The sequence below is a fragment of the Muntiacus reevesi genome, chromosome 9, assembly GCF_963930625.1.
Source record: "Muntiacus reevesi chromosome 9, mMunRee1.1, whole genome shotgun sequence".
Classification (NCBI taxonomy): Eukaryota; Metazoa; Chordata; class Mammalia; order Artiodactyla; family Cervidae; genus Muntiacus; species Muntiacus reevesi.
In genome coordinates, this window is record NC_089257.1 from 72780876 (window position 1) to 72798033 (window position 17158).

General features: G+C 36.2%; 1 protein-coding gene across 1 annotated transcript in view; it reads right to left on the reverse strand.

Annotated features, from left to right (window-relative positions):
* The window catches only part of DDX10 (DEAD-box helicase 10), a 282250-nt gene that overhangs the window by 104296 nt on the left and 160796 nt on the right, over window positions 1-17158 (reverse strand). Inside the window, exon 15 of the mRNA XM_065946144.1 lies at window positions 12608-12769. Within this exon, the coding sequence (XP_065802216.1) occupies window positions 12608-12769 (162 nt within the window). The remainder of the gene's footprint in view (window positions 1-12607; window positions 12770-17158) is intronic.

Consider the following 17158-nt stretch of genomic DNA (forward strand, 5'->3'; position numbering starts at 1 on the left):
AAGTGTAAATCTCACTACACATTCATTACAATTCTTCTTGAGCCAACCAGATAAGGCGCATTTACCTTTCAATAGATATTTATTAAGTGTCTATTGTAAGACTGGTGTCAGTTTTCATAATCATTAAAGATGTGCCAAACAAATATGAAATCAAATCACAGTTCAATCATTTATTAGCTATACAGTTTTAGGCAACTTACTATCTCTCATTTTCTCACCAAAACAAGGAGATAACAGAAGCACACATTTCATAAAATTGGTGTAAGAATTACATAAAATAACATAAATGTCTAGCACAATGTCTGACACAATGACCTGACACATATGACAGGTTCACAATGTTGGCTATTAAAAAGGAAGACATGCAGTAATGACTACTTCCCTTCTCCTCTAAGAGTAGAATTTATAAAAGATGTAAAACCCTCATCCTTGGGGTTCTTAGAAAAGTGGCAGTATTTTTCTCAAAAGAAAAACAACAGAAGATTATCCTTTTAAGCACCTTCTCTCATTGCTTTATAATTTCCCCATTAGTTTTCCAATGATCATAAAACATACAGAAAATGCAGTACTAACATTTTCAAAATAAGAATTACAGATATGTATAACAATAAAATTCAAAACAACAAGATAAAGCTAAAGTTGAAAAAAAATTTGTTTTAAATAAAATGCCTCTTTGCCTCTTCAAAAAATAGTGGTAAAACAATATAAAGGCTAGACTCAATCCAAAATCATAGCTAACAATATATAAATGTATTTCAAATACAACCAACTACCAGATCAATGTAAACAGTGAGCAAACAGCAAATAATTTTTTCATGAAGTAATACGAAACTGCAATCATGATTCCCTCTTACATTAAACATCCACTAATGTGAGAATTAACAAGTTTTTTCAGTCCAGACAATCTATCGTCAGTGTTCTTCACACATGGCTTTCTGCAGATTTAAGAACCAAGTCTAATACACTCTTGAGAGACAGATCTGAGGCTGCTCTGCTGCTCACAGCGTTGAGAAGGGCAGGAAATTGCTACGATCCACACTATACACCCCACCTAGGTTTACAGACTCCTTTTTAATAAAAAGTTTCAAAGCGGGTTAGATCTAATTAATGCAAAGAGGAGGAGAGCCCACAGAACTTACAGATTAAGTTTTCATAGCTTCAGACCACACAGCAGGAAAGATAAATTCTAAGTGAAACTAACAAAAATTCAAATTCAAATGGCAACTGTTCATGTGTCATACCCACTAAATAAATCTTGATGCTAAATTATTCTTTTCTGAGATTATTATTCTTTTCTACACTAGTTTTGGAGAAAATGGCTATTACTTTGACTTCCAAGAAAACATACAACTAAAAGGGCAGGGAAAACTTAAACAACGTGCAGTTACACAGGGAAACACTCTAAAGATTATTTGCAAGTTCCAGATCAAGGTCAGAAGAAAGATGAACAAATCAAAACAAACTGCCTCATTGTTAAAGAGCTTAGTAAGTGAGAGAAGCCGGAGTGCTCAGGTGCTTCTGTCCTGTCTCAGTCTTTACGACCCCACGGACTGTAGCCCACTAGGCTCCTCTGTCAACGGGATTTTCTGGACAAGAATACTGGAGCGGGTTGCCATGCTCCCCTCCAGAGGATCTTCCCAACTCAGGGATCAAACCCACATCTCCCGCATTGCACAGGATACCACTCTAATGGCAGAAAAGTGAGGAGGAACTAAAGAGTCTTTTTATGAGAGTGAAAAGGCTGGTTTAAAATTCAACATTCAAAAAAAAAAAAAAAAGATCATGGCATCCGGCCCCATAACTTCATGGCAAATAGAAAAGGAAAAAATGGAAGCAGTGACAGACTTCATTTTCATGGACTCCAAAAGCACTGTGGATGGTGACTGCAGCCATGAAATTCAAAGACACTTGCTCCTTGGAAGAAAATGCCAAATCTAGACAACATGTTAAAAAGCAGAGATGTCACTTTGCTGACAAAGGTCTGTACAGTCAAAGCTACAGGTTTCCCAGTAGTCATGTACGGATGTTAAGAGTTGGACCATAAAGAAGACTGAGCACAGAAGAACTGATGCTTTTGAACTAAGTGCTGAGAAAGACTCTTGAGAAAATCAACCCTGAATATTCATTGGAAGCTCTGTTGTTGAAGCTTCAATATTTTGACCACCTGATGTGAAGAGCCAACTCATTGGGGAAAAAAACTCTGATGCTGGGAAAGACTGAGGGCAAGAGAAGGGGGCAACAGAGGATGAGATGGCTGAATAGCATCAATGACGCAATGGACATGATTTGAGCAAATCCGGAGATAGTGAAGGATAGAGAAGCCTGGGATGCTGAAGTTCATGGGGGTCACAAAGAGTCAGACACAGTGACTGAACAACAACAAAAACGAGATGAATAGTTTTTAGCTTAACAACATGCTTGAGCCAAATGTTATGTTTTCTTTTATTATTAACAATGGTCTGCTACTGTATGGGTTTCCCTGGAGGCTCAGATGGTAAAGAATCTGCCTGCAATGCGGGAGACCTGGGTTCAGTCCCTGGTTGAGAAGACTCCCTAGGGAAGGGAATAGCAACCCGCTCCAGTATTCTTGCCTGGAGACCATGGACAGAGGAGCCTGACAAGCTACAGTCCATGGGATCACAGTGTCAGACACGACTGGGTGACTCACACACACATACTACATGGGTAGGTTTCCCTGGTGGCTCAGTGGTAAAGAACCCGCCTGCCAACGTAGGAGACAAAGGTTTGATCCCTGGGTTAGGAAGATCCCCTGAAGGAGGAAATGGCAACCTGCTCCAGTAGTCTTGCCTGGGAAATCCCACAGAGAGAAGAGCCTGGCAGACTACAGTCCGTGGGGCTGCAAAAGAGTTGGGCGCAACTTAGCAACTAAACAACAACAACTGTGTGGGTCTTTCATTCTAACAGGATTTTTTTCCTGATAACATTTCATGTATTGGGTTGGTCAATAGCCAACGTTTTTTTCCATAAGATGGCTCAAGTAGCGCTTAGTTGTCTTTAACTTCAATCGAAACAATTTTTTTAGACTGCATTGTGATAGCTTTCATATCAGCATGCATTTAAAAAAAAAAAAAACTTACCAAAATTGGTGAATTTTTGTGTAGCTATTTTAATACTGAAGATGGAAGAAAGCAAGCAATATTTTCAGCATATGATTCTTCATCATTTTAAGAAAGGTAAAAATGTAACTGGAATGCAAAAAAAGATTTGTACAGTGTATAGAGAAGGTGCTATGACTGATCAAATGTGTCAAGAGTGGTTTATGAAGTTTTATGCTACAGATTTCTTGCTGGATAATATCCATAGTTGGGCAGACCACCTAAAGTTGATGGCAATCAAATCAAAGCATTGAGAACAGCCAACATTATTATTACAAGAGAGATACTTGACATACTCAAAATATCCAAACTAAGTGCTGAAAATCATTTGTACCAGCTTGGTTATGTTAATCACTTTGATGTTTGGGTTCCACATAAGTGAAAAAAATCCTTCAGACTGTATTTCCACATGTGATTTTCTATTTAAACATAATGAAAAAGTTCCATTTTTAAAACAAATTGTGACAGCTGATGAGAAGTGGATACTGTACAATCATGTGGAACGAAAAAGATGATGGGGCAAACGAAATGAACCACCACCAACCACACCAAAGGCCAGTCTTCATCCAAAGAAGGTGATGCTGTGTATATAGTGGGATTGGAAGGGAGTTCTCTATTATGAGCTCCTTCTGGAAAACCAAACAGTTAATTCCAACAAGTACTACTCCCAATTAGACCAACAAAAGCAGCACTTGATGAAAAGTGTCTGGAATTAGTCAACACAAAACGCATAATCTTCCATCAGGATAATGCAAGACCACATGTTTCTTTGATGACCAGGCAAAAACTTATACAGCTTGCTTGGGAAGTTCTGATTCATTCGCCATATTCATCACACACTGCACCTTCAGACTTCCATTTATTTCGGTCTGTACAAAATTCTAATGGAAAAAATTTCAATTCCCTGTTATGACTGTAAAGACACATAGAAAAGTTCTTTGCTCAAAAAGATAAAAAGTTTTGAGAAGACAGAATTATGAAGTTGTGTGAAAAATGGTAGAAGGTAGTGGAACAAAATGGTGACTACCTTGCTCAATAAAGTTCTTGGTGAAAACGAAAAATGTGTCCTTAAACCTCACTTAAGAACAGAAGGAACTTTTTGGCCAACCCAATACATAATTTAATTTTTGCCTGTTTCCTGTGCAGAGAAACAGATAATTAAACACATTTAACAGTCACACAAATTGCTATTGTAATTATTCAGTAACTGACCTTCTCCCAAGACACTAGAGCACCAGAAAATGGCACTTCAAAGTTCCAAATAACCTCAATATGGTCACATCAGAAAAACTCTCTCTAAACAAGTAAACACAATCTCTCTTTTGGGGTTTTCCATCTAGTCACTGTAATCATAGCAGGAAAAAGCATATTAACAAATTTTTGATGAAATGCAGTATTAATTCATCACAGTAATGAAAAATCTTTTAAATTTCAAAATTTAAATTGGCTATCACAGATCACATGAGCATGTGAGTAGAAAAATTATTCCTTTTAAGATTTCTCACAAGTCTCAGGTGGATGAGGGATACTGAAAACCTTTAAAATATGAAATGAACATGACCAGGACACAAAAATAAAGTATAATAAAAACAGCAAACTTTTAATACTGGGTGACACAAAAAGGAAATTAGAAAACTTCTCTTTGTTATCTTAAAAAGTTATATTAGCACTCTACCTGAAAAGAGGCAAGAGTAAACATCCGTCTTTAAACAGAGAACAAAGTAGAATTACGGCAATCTAAAATTTGGGAAATGAATGTAGGAAAAAAACTACAAATTTTTCATTTGCTAAGACAAGAAAAACAGTTCTTTTTTAAAAAAGATGAGTATATGAATCATAGATGCTATAAATGACAAGAAAAAAATAAAAGGTTGGATTACAAAGACTGGAGGAAAATATAATTGAATTTTATTAGATTCAGTAACTGAGGTTCCTCAACCCCCTACCCCGAACACACATATTTATGTGGTTGAAATACTTTAAATCCTTCCTTTTCCTATTTCATTGTTAGGATTGGTACCAAAAGGCATTTTACGCTAACAAAAAGAAGGCACAATTTTACCTTTAATTCTGCCATGCTACATATGATAAGAAGATCATGAAATTCAATAAGAAAAATCAAATTCCCAGGAGACAAAAAAAAAAACATGAAAAATTACATTTCAAGGTACAAAATACTCCTTTATAGACATTAATACACATCTTTTGGCTTCTCATAAACTACAGGTCCTCAGCTTCCAGAAAAGTACCATGAAATATGAATTTCAATAGCAGCCAGGGCTATATATTTAAACCACTTTCATTCCATGGTGCTTGGAAATGTGTAGATTTGGAAACCCCTGTTTCTCAGAAGGTGGTGGAAGTGTATAACCTATCTGAATGAATCTCAGGCAACTGAGTCAGTTATGGTAAAGAACAGAGTTCCCAGTTGTCAAAGAAGGAGGGGACATTGATCCTCATTTCAGTATAACAGGAACTTCTTTTTTCAGAGAAGAAAAGTGGCTCAACAAAAGTGAATAAAAAGAATTATTACAATACAATAATCTTTAGCCTGAAGGTACCCCCTTCCCTCCAAGAATAAAACCCCAGTGATTCTAAATCCCTCTCCAGAACTAAGAACATAGCAAGGTTCTCTGATCTGTTACCTATTCTATAGAGTTTCATCCAAACAACATAAAAAATTGGTCTTCCACATTTAAATCTATAACAACTACAATAAGGCTATGAAGACGGGAAGAAAAATAAATTTACACAGAACAACGATTCATTAATCAATTCCTTCAAATATTTCCTGAGCTACTATGTTCCAGGCTCTGTCGTGAGCTCTGGGTATACAGGGATGGGAAAAACAGACACAGCCTAGCCTCTTGTAGGAAGCTTCCACTGCTCATCTCTGTAGTCTATGAAATGATCTTTCATTAGCACCAACCTCTGCCCCTGCTCCTCAACCTCTCCAACTAAACTGACCATCAATCTATAACCACCCCATCTCACTACATGGTGGTGTTTTAAAAATCCATAAAACAAAGAACTTAATAAAAATAGAGATAATAAGCAGGTCAAAGACGTGCCACAAAGTTGATAAAACCTATAAAATCTTGAGTATTTAATCTCATTTTGGATGCTGGATATGAAAAAGAGCCCAAGTACCCAGATGATGAAGTGACTATCACAAGAGGTTACAAGCTCATGAGAATAAGAAGAGAAACCTCCCAGGCAGACATCTCTAAATTACAGACAAAAGTTTGATAGTAATAGGCTGGTTCCTTTTTTATAATAAATCTGGTCATGATGGTGGTAAGAAGGGGACTGAAGGATATGGTTGTACAAGAAAAGAATCTCTGTTCCTCCCCTAGAAATAAGCTTTATTACTCATTAAAAGTCAGTTTGAGAATTAAGCACTGGATACATGTCCCCCCATGATGACATTTCTGATATGTTAGTATGTAGTCCTAAATTAAACTATTAACCACAATGCTTATCTTTTTCTAAATTTGTTTGAGACCAATGATCTTGGTCTGGAAATATGAACAATTTCTATCACTTGTCATTCCTTCTTCAAAATCCTCCTCTCCTCTTGTCATCCTCTACCTTCTGATTCATTGCCTCAGAGCTACTCTGTTTTAAGAGAATGGCTAGTGGTATGAAACAGGGAGCAGCTACATGGTTAAAACCAGTGTGTAGAGAAACAAAAGACCTTGGTAAGAATCCCAAGGCTACTATTTGCAAGTTTTTATAAGCTGTGGGGCCTCGGACAAATTACTTGACCCTTACAAGTTTTAGTTTTATCATCCGTAAAATGAGGCTACCTCACTTATATCATAAATTAATTGTTAGCATATAATATAAAAATGCTTAGTGCCGGGCCCAGTTGACAAACTGCTACTTGCTACTGTCTTTAATGTTCTTGTTATTACTATTCCTAAAATACCTGATTACTGCCTTTCTCCTTCTTGATTATATAAATTTATGTTAAGACACCTGGATTCCATGCCAACTCAATTCTGTGTAAAAAACAATAAACAAAATAGGTTTTCTAAGAAGTCCCTTTAATTCTTAACTTTCTAACGAGCCTCCATGATGGCTCAGATGGTAAAGAATCTGCCTGCAATGTAGGATACCTGGGTTCGATCCCTGGGTCAGGAAGATTTCCTGGGGAAGGGGATGGCTACACACTCCAGTATTCTTGCCTGGAGAATTCTATGGACAGAGAAACCTGGTGGGTTATAGTAAAATTCATGCTAGTAGTTAGCAGAATCCAGAAAACTCTGCAGACAGTCCAGAGTTACATTCTGACATGTCATCTAAATACACAATCCAAAATGGATAAAGCACTCAAAGCAAATTTCAAAGAAATGAAAGAGAACCTCATAATGAATTGCTTCTCTCCACTCTCAGCTGTTATAACAGATATTATCGCACCAAACAGAAGCTATCTTTCAGAGGTAAAAATGATGACATAGCACAGAGCAGATTTTCACTCCATTTAAGTAAAAAACCTTTCAGTGATATGATTCATGGCCCATCTTTCACGGTTCTAACTGAATTATCAGAAAACACATTGTTTCTGTGCAAAAGCAGTGCTTCTGTATTTACAACTTAATTTACTAATGGTTTTATATGTAAAAATATATTTTGCTATAATTTTACTTCTGATAGTTTCAAGAGGCAAAAAAAACCCAGTAACACACCTAATTAAGTATAGCTACTTATAAACTGCCAGAGAAAGCAGAAGATCCAAATGGTCTCAGAAGAAAATGATGCTTAATGGCTAAAATGAAGACCCATAAAGAAAAATAAAGATGCTGACTGGGTGACCCAAAGCAGTTATACAAGGGCTCCATAAGTCCCCAGAGTAAGTGGCCAAGTTCCAGCAAGGGGGCAGCTGAATTCCATTCCCAGTGAGGCCATAAACTGTATCATCTTTATTTCTTCCTTTTTATTTACTTTTTGCTAAATCTTTACAACAAAGATATTTACTTGAGTCATAGTAGAAATTACACAGTTTTCAGAATTTGGTAGATGAAAAAATGAGTCAAGGACAGGTGTTAATAACATGGAGGAATAACACACGGGAATAAATGAGCAGCTGAGACCCACATTACAAAAACAGAGTGCATTTTCAAAGCTATCATGTGAGGCTGTCAATTTTAAACAGTAGGAAAAAACAATTACTTTCAAACAGAATCATTAAGACTAAATTCACTTATTATATTAACTATCTTGCCCTTCTAAACCCAAAATATAATCATGAAATATTTTACACATGCTGAAAGATTTTTAATCTCATAAAAGCTTCTAAATTGACACATTTTTCAAAATATTACATGTGTCAAAATATGTATCAAATACAGAATTATGTTATAGATTTTATGGAGTTTTATCTTCATTTTATTCTCACATCTTACCTATACACACAGAGCCAGGGGATTTCTCTAATCACTTGTTATTAACTCCTATTATCTTTCCCTCAATTTTCAGAATAGGAAAGTGCAATCCACTGTTTATAATGGCCAGGACATGGAAGCAACCTAGATGCTCATCAGCAGATGAATGGATAAGGAAGCTATGGTACATATACACAATGGAATATTAGTCATTAAAAATAATTCATTTGAATCAGTTCTAATGAGATGGATGAAATTGGAGCCCATTATACAGAGTGAAGTAAGCCAGAAAGATAAACACTAATACAGTATACTAATGCATATATATGGAATTTAGAAAGATGGTAACGATAACCCTATATGCAAAACAGAAAAAGAGACACAGATGTACAGAACAGACTGGGACTCTGTGGGAGAAGGCGAGGGTGGGATGTTCTGAGAGAATAGCATTGAAACAAGTATACTATCAAGGGTAAAACAGATCATCAGCCCAGGTTGGATGCATGAGACAAGTGCTCAGGGCTGGTACACTGGGAAGACCCAGAGGGATCGGGATGGGGAGGGAGGTGGGAGGGGAGATCGGGATGGGGAACACATGTAAATCCATGGCTGATTCATGTCAATGTATGACAAAAACCACTACAATATTGTAAAATAATTAGCTCCAACTAATAAAAATTAAAAAATAAGAAAAATAAAATCCAAATAAATAAATAAATTCTATGACACTTGGGGGAAAAAAAAAAAGAATGTGCAATCCAAACTGGTGACTGGTGATCCAAATGGACTAGGTAATGCTAGGGCTCCAAAGCAAATATTCCAACTTGTTAGAGCACAACACTCTCTCCCCCAAACATTATGCCAAATGTTAAAACCTAACGTTAAAAAAAAATAGTACATATGCATTCTAGGTAGAAATTCAGTCCATAGCCAATTGGTACATAATTGATTTGAGCACCTGTATTGTATCTTATGGGCTTACCTGGTAGCTCAGCTGGTAAAGAATCTGCCTGTAATGCAGGAGACCTGGGTTCGATCCCTGGGTCAGGGAGATCTCCTGGAGAAGTGGCTACCCACTCCAGTATTCTTGCCAAGAGAATCCCCATGGACAGAGGAGCCTGGTGGGCTACAGTCCATGGGGTCACAAAGAGTTGGACATGACTAAGCACACTGTATCTTACGTATGCTATTATAATAAACTAAGTGTTCAAAAACATGAAATTTCACTAATATACAAATACTTACATTTAAATAATAAGTTTACTGATGAAAGTACCAAGAAATGAATCATATTTGTGCCAGGTCGCATTCCCATTAAGCTGAATAAAAGGAAGATTACTTCAGTTTCCTCTTTGTGCTCTTTTTAGAATGCATAATATTTTTAGTCTCCAATAAAGAAAGTATGCCATGGGCCACCTTTGCAGAATATACTTATTTTATATAAAACAACAAACTTTGCTTTAAACAACAAACTTGTTTTTAAAAGATCTTATATCTCTTTTAGTTACAGAGAACTGTTTCAAAAGCAGTAGCATGTAAAGTTCGTGTGATTTCTCTCCCAACTGTATCAGCCCCAAACTGCTCTCTTCAACCTTGCTGTGAGACAGTCACAGTGATAGTTTTAAAGTCATATGCTTTGTTTTAATAATGGTGCAAAGAAAATAAATTATGTAAAGTCTCAAAAATAAGTGCAAATGAAAAAGTATAGAACAATCTACAGTACTGTAGAATACTGTAGTATGAATGTAACAAAGGGAGAAAAAAAGAATATGCATTTCTATTTACTAGTCTTTGCGTAAACTTTAAGGATACATTAGTAATTAATAAAAATTTACCTCTGAGGTGGAGACAAGAATAAAAATGACAGGTATGGGCAGAAGCAAGACTTCTCAATATTAACTTTTATCATCTTGACTTTGGAAAACATGAAGATATTATTCATTTCAAAAATTGCAATGTAAAATAAATTGGAGCACAGAAAATTTCTATGCAGTGACTAAATATTCAAAGCTAACTATGATTTAATTATAATCTTCCGGAGAATAGAACCCACATATTTTATTTTTTCTATTTTTGTTGATATTTATTTATTTGGCTGCTCTGGATCTTATTTGCAGCACTTGGGACCTTTGATCTTCATTGCAGCATGCAGGTTCTTTAGTTGCAACATGTGGGCTCTAGTTCCCTGGCCAAGGATCGAGTCCAGGCCCCCTGCATACAGAATGTGGAGTCTTAGCCAATCGACCACCAGGGAAGTCCCAACACCACGTATATTATATATTCCATCTTCCCAGTCTAAGGCAGAGCCTAGTACACAAACACTGTGTAATGTACAACAGTAATTTGAAATTAAGTTCCTAAATATTTCAGAAACAATATTCCACAACCCAGATACAGTGATAACTTCCACACATTGGGAAGAGGGGTGCAAGGGAAAATAAGGAAAGGGGAAGAAGCAAATGGGGTGGGGGGAGCCTTAATTCTCCGTATTTCTTTTTACTGCTGACTACAATTTAAAAATAAAGGAAAAATGTTCTTATGCTGGATAAATACTTTAAGAAGACTATAAGCAGAAACATTACAAGCTGCTTGACACTCAGCATTATTAAAAAATTTTAGCAACAAATTATTAACACCAAATTTCTATATAAAGTACTATGCTATCCTGGAGGCGGGAGGGGGGATCGGGTTGGGGAACACATGTAAATCCATGGCTGATTCATGTCAACGTATGGCAAAAACCACTACAATACTGTAAAGTAATTAGCCTCCAACTAATAAAAATAAATGGAAAACAGTAAAAATAAATAAATAAATAAAGTACTGTGCTAAAAGCAGCAATGAAGGAAATGCTTAGTTATACCCCCAAACTCTAACCAGTATATTTTAGGTTCATTTGTTCTCCACATTATGGAATGTTTTTCCTTGCCGTTCATTTTCATCCCTGAAAGCTATCTTTAAGAACTAAATTTCTTATTCATTAAATGCTACTGTGAAGTTGTATCAAATCTTAAAGAAATCATTAAATAATAACAAGGTCAAACAGGAGTCAAAATCTACAGTTTTGACCACAGGATATGGTTAATAATATGGTTAATAATGATCATATGGCTAATTATTATGGTTAGTAATGGTTAATATGGATATGGTTAATAATGACCACATCCAATGACTTGAAAATTTTTGATACAGAACTTAATATTATAGCAGTGATTCTTGAATATGTTACTGTGTTACCCTGAGATCATTCATTGTCTCAAGGGCATACCACAGAAACTTCTTTAAAAAGATAAATCTGTTTTAGTTCATTAACTGATTCATTTATCAAGTGAAAGGCCCACTTTTAAGTAGTGCAAAAGGACAGTAATATCATGAGGCCAGAATGGAGTAACCCTTTCAGTTTTAAGGATAACAGTTTAAGGCCAATAGGGCATATGCATATATAGAAGCACTCTTTCTCACAAAGTTTCCTTATTTTTTTCTTAATTTAGTAAATTTAGTCTTGTATCTATTGCCAAGTAATTGCTTATGGAAAGATTTAAGTTCAAACTGGAAACAATACTAATGTTGCTCAAACAGGTGAAACATGAAACACACCATGCTCCATCCACACCATGTTAACACTCACTACTCAGTAACAGAAAGAAAGGGGTCAAACACGGAACTAGGTGATCTACAGATTCATGATGGGTGACAAAACTCAATCCTAAAAGGCCATATACTGCATGGTTTCATTTATATATATATATTCTTGAAATGACAAAGTTATAGAAATGGAGTTCCCGATACAACTTCTAACAAGCGTACAACTACAATTATCTTCAAATTAGAACTTTATTTGGGAAAAAAAAAATTTTTAATTTGGGTCACCTCAACCAAAGGCAGAAAACCAAAATGGTGACATTCTCAGAAACCAGTTAGTATACAAAGACTTCACCAGCAGAAGGAAAAAGGACTAGATAAAAAAACAAAATGGCCACAGAAAAATAAGTGCTAAAGAAAATAGTAAAGTAACTTGGTTGTTAAAGAATCTCTATTGAACATTTAAATACATTTAGGACATATTAAATTTCACTCAGTATTCATTCAAGATAGAAAGCTTACCCGATGCTTTGCCTTAATTTTCTTCCTATATTCCTCTTTGTCAAATTTGTCCTCTTCTTGAAGCCTTTCCTTTGCTTTATCTAAGTTGATACCACCAGCGTCATCCTCTTCCTCAGTATCCTTGGAAACAGATTTCTGCACTTGTGGCCACTGCTGAACCAACTGCAGAGAGGAAAAAGGTGAATATGAGGCAGGAGACAAGGAACATCAACTTGCAAGAATGCCACTTGCACTTGCAGAATGATTTTGAAATGGTGCACATACATACTTTCTGCCTTACAACCTATATTTCTGAAACTTTCAAACAAGCATTATAAGAAAAGTGAGCAGGTGACAGAAAAGTCAGGATAAAGTAATGCTGCCATAACTCAATTAAGAGCAGGGTTAAAAGAAATTTTCATTAAATAATTTGGACAATAAGGTAATTGCTTCAACATCATTTCAGCATTTGTAGTATGCAATACTCCACCAACTCAGCTCCAAATGATCTACACAGGGCGACAGCCAGGTTGAGCAGAATGCCATGCCACGGCACGGCAGTGTACCTCCTCTAACACCTCTCAGCATACTGGGTTGTTTTACTTTCCTGTTTTCCTTACTAGCATTAACCTCCTTGAGGGGAGTCATATGTCTTATTCATGTAACCTGAGAACCCACCACATAATCTGGCATACATTATGTGCTCAAAATTGATGAAACACATATCAGCTGGTACCAGACATAAAAACTGAAATAACTAAGTTAAGCATAAAGGAGAAAGTTAGTCTGGATTTCATAAGCCTGCTCAGATCTATACAATTTTACACAAACATTTTATGGTTAGGAACAAAGTGATAAAGAAGTCAGAGCACTGATCTGAGAGTCAGGAGATGCTTTGGCTTTTTCACTAGCCCAGTGTGTAACCCTGAATAAATTACTTAATTTACATACATCTGTATCATTGCTTGAAAAATAAGGTTTGTTTGACTTAATCATATTTCAGGCCTAACAGAGTAAAATTCTAGACAATTTAGACTAAAGCATTTCTCTTATTCCTGTAATTGACTGCCAGGAGGATTTAAGTGACTGCTACAGTTTCTGAAAGACTGCTAATTAAACAGCAGGAAAATGAAGGCTGTAGGCGCACACACATCACAGGTGTTAATGCCTCCTCTCACTCTAGCCATCATTTCATTCTTCAAGATGAGACTACCACTGAGTCACAACTTGAAGCAAGGGTCACAAATGCATGAGCAGCACAGCAGCAGTCACAGAAGAAGCACTGAGAGAGATGAGTGGTGCCAGTTAAGAACACCATCCACTGCTCTGACTTCTCCTTTATCAGAGTGGGAAAAATTCATCCCTAAGTGGAACCCTTCTTTCCTTGTTTACTCAGTCATGTCCAACTCCCAACTCTTTGCAACACCATGGACTGCAGCCCGCCAGGTTCCTGTGTCCGTGAGATTTCCAAGGCAAGAATACTGGAGTGGATTGCCATTTCCTCCTCCAAGGGATCTTCCCAACCCAGAAATCGAACCCAAATCTCCTGTGTCTCCTGAATTGCAGGCAGATTCTTTACCACTGAGCCATCAGGGAAGCCTATGGGTGGAACAAATGGTAGCATTTCTTTCAGGGTTTTAGATCAGAAGTTTCACCGTGGCTTATAGTCACACAGTGCTCCTGTCGGCAATACATTTACAATGAAGTATTTTACAGTTAAGGATTTACACTCAACCTGAAGTTAATGAGTATAATCTCTGCAGCTAAATTAGTAGCACAGTAAGGAACCTCAATACACTAAAAGCACTAATCCTCTCTTACAGTGAGCATATGATATAATACTACAACTGTTTTCTGATTTAGCCTGTTTCTCAAGTGCTGACCTCTTTTCTGGATCACAGAGATTCATATATTTCAATTTTATAGGCTTCCTCTGCAACTTCAACAACAACTTCAAAATTTGAATTGTATTCAACTTTGTTAGTTTTCATACTATTTATACACCATTTTACTTCACATTACCAGTGCAAATTGGCCTTCTAAACCAAAACCTCATCCCCAAAGTAACATCCAAATCTTTGCTAAATTCAGAATTAAAAGGAAACACACGCCACTGCATATGGATTGTGCAGCAGCAATTATATAAATAATGATAAAATATTTGATGTGACATGTGATACATTATAGTTAGAATAAAAAGCTCTGTTATTTTACCAGGGCATACACTTCTTCTGAGGGCTTACTATTTTTTAGGCACTGTTCTAAGTGCAGAGGACAGAGTAGTAAGCAGAGCCAACAAATACCTTCCCTCATGTAACTTTTTTCATCTCAGTGGAATAGAAAAACCTTCTCTCATTCCACTGGAGAGGAATTATCTTCCCTCATTCCCACTAGAATGGAAGAAACAGAAAACCACTGAATAATTATAGAATGAAAAAGTCTCATAATAAGTGGTATGAAGAAAAAATAAACATAGGGCAAGGGAAATGATATCATGGTGGGCATGTGGTGCTGAGTGCTATATCAGAATGAATGTGGAAACCCACAGGTCAGTCAGAGTGAAGCAGAGACAACATTCAGAAGATCCTATGAGGTGAGTCACTTGGCATTCTGAATATGTTTCCTCTTAAAAAATGAAGATAATATTATTATATAATAAGTGATTTTCATGAGCAATCTGCAAGGTAACCTCTTCCCTACTCTATGGGGATGTATTTACACTAACACCAGGTAATTATGAAATGTAAACCAGACACCTATACATCTAAGGTTATTTTAAAGCAGAGAATTTTTCCCACAGCAGGCCAGTAAGTAAAAACAAGCCAATATAGCATCTAAAATTGAGGAATCGCAGAGCAGAGGCTTTCTATAGTCAAGCAAAAGAAGCTGTGGTGAGAGGTTGTGTTATTATCCTTCTGCATGTTCCCACAGAGTACAATGAGAGATGGACCCCATGACAAGAAAGTCTTACCTATAAAAACAGGATCTGGGAAATTCAGAACCAGCCCTGAAACAATCCAATCAAAAAATGGGCAGAAGACCTAAATAGAAACTTCTTCAAAGAAAACATATAGGTGGACAACAAACACATGAGAAGATGCTCAACATCACTAATTATTAGAGAAATGCAAATCAAAACTGTGAGTATCACTTCACACCAGTCAGAATTGCCATCAACAAAAAATCTACAAACATTACTCTCAATGGTGAAAAACAAAGACTTCCCTCTAAGATCAGGAACAAGACAGGGTGTGCACTCTCACTACTATTCAACATAGCTTTAGAAGTCCTAGGTACAGCAATTAGAGAAGAGAAAGAAATAAAAGGAATCCAGATCTGAAAAGAGGAAGTAAAAATCTCAACCTCTGCAGATTACATGATATTATATGTAGAAAACCCAGAAGAAACTATCAGAAAATTACTAGAGCTGATCAGTGAATTCAGCAAAGTTGCAGGATACAAGTACACAGAAATCATTTACATTCCCATATGCTAACAATGAATAATCAGAAAGAGAAATTAAGAAATCAATCCCATTCACCATTGCAACAAAAAGAATAAAATACCTAGGAATAAACCTACCTAAGGAGATAAAATAACCGTATATGGAAAATTATAAGATATTAATGAAAGAAATCAAAGATGACATAAACAGATGGCAAGATATTCCATGTTCCTAGGTAGGAAGAATCAATATTGTGAAAATGACTATACTACCAAATGCAATCTACAGATTCAATGTGATCCCTAACAAATTACCAATGACATTTTTCAGAGAACTAGAACAAAAAATTTCACAATTCATATGGAACACAAAAGACCCCAAATAGCAAAAGCAGTCTTGAGAAAGAAGAATGGAGCTGGAGGAATCAGCCTTCCTGACTTCAGACTATACTACAAAGCTACAGTCATCAAGACTGTATGGTCCTGGCACAAAAACAGAAATATAGATCAATGGAACAAGATGGAGAGCCCAGTGACAAACGCATGCACCTATGGGTACCTTTTTTTTCTGACAAAGGAGGTAAGAATATACAATTGGGCAAAGATAGCCTCTTCAATAAGTGGTGCTGGGAAATAAGCTATGTGTAAAAGAATGAAATTAGAACACTTCCTAACACCATATATAAAGATAAACTTGAAATGGATTAAAGACCTAAATGTAAGACCAGAAACTATAAAACTCTTGGAGGAAAACAGGTAGCACACTTGATGACATAAATCAAAGCAAGATTCCCTATGACACACCTCCTTGAGTAATGGAAATAAAAACAAAAATAAAGAAGTGGGATCTAATTAAACTTAAAAGTTTTTGCACAGTAAAGGAAACTATAAATAAGGCGAAAAGACAACCCTCAGAATGGGAGAAAATAATAGCAAAGGAAACAACTGACAAAGGATTAATTTCCAAATCATACAAGCAGCTCATGCAAATCAATACCAGAAAAACAAACAACCCAATCAAAAAGCAGGAAAAGGACCTAAACAGACATTTCTCCAAAGAAGACGTATAGATGGCTAACAAACACTTAAAGCTGCTCAACAGCGCTCATTATTAGAGAAATGCAAATA